Source organism: Nansenia antarctica, assembly GCF_963989245.1.
Source record: "Nansenia antarctica genome assembly, chromosome: 7".
Taxonomy (NCBI): Eukaryota; Metazoa; Chordata; class Actinopteri; order Argentiniformes; family Microstomatidae; genus Nansenia; species Nansenia antarctica.
The window spans coordinates 47,816,625-47,821,624 of record NC_137677.1 but is presented as its reverse complement, the minus strand read 5'-3'; the positions used below and the strand labels follow the sequence as shown (position 1 = coordinate 47,821,624).

The 5,000-nt window shown below is 50.1% G+C and overlaps 1 protein-coding gene across 1 annotated transcript in view; it reads left to right on the top strand.

Annotated features, from left to right (window-relative positions):
• Positions 1-5,000, top strand: part of dgkh (diacylglycerol kinase, eta) — a gene marked incomplete at both ends in the record, with an annotated part of 48,033 nt that overhangs the window by 26,560 nt on the left and 16,473 nt on the right. The window contains 3 exons of the mRNA XM_080535728.1: positions 2,466-2,572; positions 2,855-2,980; positions 3,561-3,663. Coding sequence (XP_080391854.1) covers positions 2,466-2,572; positions 2,855-2,980; positions 3,561-3,663 — 336 coding nt within the window. The remainder of the gene's footprint in view (positions 1-2,465; positions 2,573-2,854; positions 2,981-3,560; positions 3,664-5,000) is intronic.

Below are 5,000 nucleotides of genomic sequence, written 5' to 3'. Positions count from 1 at the left end.
ATGTTTTTTCATTGTGTGGAAAAAACCCAAAACCACATCGCTGACTGTGAACGGTGCGGCTGCCTGCGTTCCTTGGATCAGGCTTAGCTGTGTCCACACCTCGGCTGCGAAAGAAGGAACATTGTGATGGGGTGGGGGGGGGGGGAGGGGGCTATTTTTACATCTTACCGTCGGTGTAATGTGAATTGTCAGCCAGCCATCCTAACTTAATGAGCACCATCTGCATATCACATTGGTGTGGGTGTGGTGTGTGTGGTTTGCATGCGTGTGTGTGTGTGTGTGTGTGTGTGCGTGTGCGTTTTTATTATCTTGCACAGTGAGCTCTGCTGAAAGAGAGAGAGAGATCCTGGTTCCGGTATTGGCCTGGCTGACCTGATAGAGAGAGGGGAAGGAGAAAGTCCTGAAAGAGATGAGAGGGGGGGGGGAGAGATCGACCTGAACGAGAGAGAGAGAGAGAGAGAGAGAGAGAGAGAGAGAGAGAGAGAGAGAGAGAGAGAGAGAGAGAGAGAGAGAGCACTGTCTATTAAGTGGTGAGAACAGACAGACAGACAACTTCACAGCGATCAGTGCTGCTTATATTTCACTTCGATTTCCTGCACCAGACAATCAATAAGGATTGATTGATACACACACAAGCACACACACACACACACATACACACACACACACACACACACACACACACACACAGACACTGGCAATAGACATAAAGTGATTTCTCCATGTCTGCTTTAGCAGTACTGTTCCCATCCTTGCCATTAGCAAGCTGTAAACAATATCATCTTCTCTCAGAGTTCCGAAGCGTTCTGATAATGTTCAACAGCAGTGTTACATGTAGGCTGTGGGAGGCATGTGGGTGGATATTAGAGCTAATTGAACAACTTGATAGGCCTCAGGTGGATATTAGAGGGGGGTTGATAGGGTTAGGGTCAGATTGGGTTTGTATGATGGTTGGTTTGGTGTGTGTGTGGTGTGAGTGTGTGTGTGCGAGTGTGAGTGTGAGTGTGAGTGGGTGTGGGTGGGTGTGGGTGTGGGTGTGGATGTGGGTGTGTGTGTGTGTGTCTCTAAAAGCAAACTTCCAGAGCACAGACATTAATCATGACTCTGCTAAGTGCCCTCTCATCCAAAATGGAGAAACCGAAGAGAGATGTAAAAGAGATATAAAGTATTTATACATTTTTTTGGTCATTTCACATCTCTCTCTTGTGCAGAACCACTTACAATAAGTGCACTGAAAGTCTGTGTGATTAGTGTTGTGTGCGTGTGTGTGTGTGTGTGTGTGTGTGTATGTGTGGGTGTGTGTGTGTGTGTGTGTGTGTGTGTGCGTGTGTGTGTGTGTGGTAAGACACTGCTTCTCACTTTCTCTTCCTCACCAAATCAACTGTGGCATCTCCTCTCGTGTATCCAGAAGCAGAGGTTCTGTCTTTAGTTGTTCTAGGCAGCGTGTGCGTGCGAGTGTGTGTGGATATGTGTGTGGGTGTCTGTGTGTTTTATAGGCGTGTGGTTATCAGGTCGTAGTGAGGAGAGTGAGGAGGCATGGGGCATTCCTACAGGTATTTTGCTCCTCTCACCCTCCTCAACCTTGTGGAGTCTTTCTCTGCTGATGGATGTCAGTCTGAGGATGACAGCGTCAGGGAGGATGAGTCTGAGGAGGACAGCGTCAGGGAGGATGAGTCTGAGGAGGTCAGCGTCAGGGAGGATGAGTCTGAGGATGTCAGCTCCAGGGAGGATGAGTTGGAGGATGCCGTGGCTTTAAGCAGTGTGTTTGTTGTTGTGGGTGTGGTCATAGCGGTGTGGGTAATCCTGCTGGACAGTGACAGCATATGGAGCCAGATGGGTGGGGCTCAGCACTCAGGGGGCTCAGGGTCGGGAGGCTAGAGGGCAGAATTAAGTGGATCGGCCATATCCACTGGAGCTAAGTCCTCTCTCTGTTGAACAACACAGCCAGAAGGGCAGGCTGGGGCAGGCTTAGGGTGACTACTGACTACTGCTAACTCCACCTACCCGACTGGCCGTTTAGTGAGGGGGGGACACACGCACGCACACAGAGCAGAGTCTCTGAACTCGTCGGGTCGTCACGTATCGGAAACGCAGCGCTCAATCATTCACACCGTTGCACAACTTTTTCATTGTTTGCATTGTTCAACCATATCACCCCCCCCCCCCCCGCCGACACACACACACACACGCACATACCCGTTAGAAAGGGTCTCTTGAAAAGTGTTTACTGTGTCGGAAAAAACATTCCACCGTCTGTGTTCTGGGCTAACATCTATGTGGATTGTTCTTAACCGAACAGCTCTGGTTAATCCATTGAGCCTCTTGTGTTTTTTCCAGCTGAATGCTTTACATTCTCGGCATCCCCCCTCTCTCTCTCTCTCTGTCGTTGTAATATGATAATGCAGTCGTGCGGTCGTTCCGTGCCAGACTAACAGGGCTGTTGTTGTTGTTTGTGTTTTTTCCAGTGTGCAAATTCAAAGCCCATAAACGGTGTGCCGTCCGAGCCACTAACAACTGCAAATGGACCACGCTGGCCTCCATAGGGAAAGACATTATTGAGGATGAGGATGGGGTAAGTCTGAGTGCGTGTGCGTGCGTGCATGCGTGCGTGTGTGTGTGTGTGCGTGTGTGTGTGTGTGTGTGGGTGTCTGGGTGTGGGTGTGCGTGTGCGTGTGTGTGTGTGTGTGTGTGTGTGTGTGTGTGTGTGTGCACGTGCGTGTGTGTGTGAGAGAGAGAGAGAAAGGAAGAGAGAGAGGGTGAGAGAATGAATAGGTGTATCTTTGTACTCTCTATGCTTACCCGTGCGTGTGTGTGTGTGTGTGTGTGTGTGTGTGTGTGCACGTGCCTCCTGTAGATTGCGATGCCACACCAGTGGTTGGAGGGCAACCTGCCCGTCAGTGCCAAGTGTGCGGTGTGCGACAAGACGTGCGGCAGCGTGCTGCGCCTCCAGGACTGGCGCTGCCTGTGGTGCAAGGCCATGGTGAGGACACACCCCGGGACCCCCGCCCACCGCCGGGACCCCACCTCATAGAGACATTTGACATTAGCGCTTTTTCATGTGCTGTCTACATAGTATATCTGGGGGGAATTCGAACAGACCAAACAAAAGAAACACAAGAAAGACAATGAAATGCAACAGACCAAGCTGTTGCAGCAGAGAGCACTAGCTGGTGTCAGAGTAAGAGGTAACACAGGGCGATTAGCTGCTCCTCCTGAGACATTAACGCCCCCCAGCACTGCGTCTCCTGAGACACCTGCTTTTCCCCTATATTATGCCTCCTAAGACTTCTACTGCCCCCCTTGTACTGTCTCTTCAGTGCCCCCCTTGTACTGTCTCTCCAGTGTCTATAAAAAAAAGAAAGAGAAACTTTTTCATGACGACTCCCTGTGGCCCCTGGCCTGAGCTAGATTACCCTTCCTGCTAGAACTGGTGAATTGATGATTCACTTCCTTAGTCAAATGTATTGATTGTATTGAATGTATTGAGTCGCTTTGGAATGAGGCGTCTGCTAAATGGCAAAAATGTAAATGCGAAAATGATTTGTTATTGTTCCTGTCAGGTGCACACGGCCTGTATGGACCTGTACCCGCGGAAATGTCCCTTAGGGCAGTGTAAAGTCTCCATCATCCCCCCTACGGCCCTCAACAGCATCGACTCAGATGGTAGGTACACCGCCCCCCCCCCCCCCAAAACCCCCAACCTCCAACCCCCCCCCCTGCCTCCATCACTATTGTAACACAATATGGCACGGAGAGAATTCACCTAATTTTCTTCTTCTGTCTTACTTCTGACCTTTTCAATAAGGAGGGTTTGGTGGAGGAGGGGAGAGACGAATGATTCACTCATTATCTTTTTTTTTCTTTCTTTTCGGACACACACGTGCATGTGCTCACACGCACACTCACACATACACACACGCGCGCGCACACTCATACACACACACACACACACTCTCACGCACGCACACACATGCACACACATATTTACATGACCCTCATAACTCATTTTACAACTGATGAACCATGTGCTGGAAAATTCAAGAGGAAAGCAAACATGAGTATTTTCACTCTCATAATGTGTCAGCAGTGTGGAATTTATACGCTTTTGTTTGCTCGCAGTGTGTGGGTGTGGGAGTCTGGAGGTGTGTGTTCCAGGAAATTGTGTGGCGTTGTTTTATTGACAGTTGGATAAGAAAGCTATTTCAGACAGGGTCACACACACCTCTCATACTCTGAAGTGCTAAAAATAGCTTGGCACACCATGATGTCACAGTGTGTGTGTGTGTGTGTGTGTGTGTGTGTGTGTATGTGTGTGTGTGTGTGTGTGTGTGTGTGTGTGTGTGTGTGTGTGTGTGTGTGTGTGTGTGTGTGTGTGTGTGTGTGTGTGTGTGTGTGTGTAGTCTAGAAACCAGAACTGATCTGAAACCCAATGGTCTGTGTGGCAGACTTTGATAAGCTTGTGTGATTGGATTACTGTTCCAGGAACCAACTGCTGGCTGGCACACACACTCACACACACACACACACACATACACACACACACACACACACACACACACACACACACACACACACTGAGTCACAACGAGGCGGATGGCACCAGCTAATTAGGTGACAGAAAGAGGAGAGGGAGCTGAAAAGAGGAAGGGAGAGGCCTCAGAAGAGATTGACGGTTAGATGACAGGGAAAGAAGGAATTTGAGTTAGCAAAAGAGGATATTCCTCCCTCTCCATACCTCCCCCCCTTTCTCTTTCATTTTTCTCCCTCTCTCTCTTTACCTCCCCCCTGCTCCTCCCCTCGCACGTGCCAGGATACCCCCCCCCCCTTCACCCCACTGCAGCCTGGAAGGAGAGTGAGCTGTGTTCTAATTGGCTGGGGGCTGACTATGGCACGTGCTGGAACGTCGTGACTCTCCCGCCTCCCCTCCCCCTCTCCTCCCCCTCCGTCCCTCCCTCCATCCCTCTCCTCCGCCTTCCTGCTCCTCCGCTGACAAGATCAGT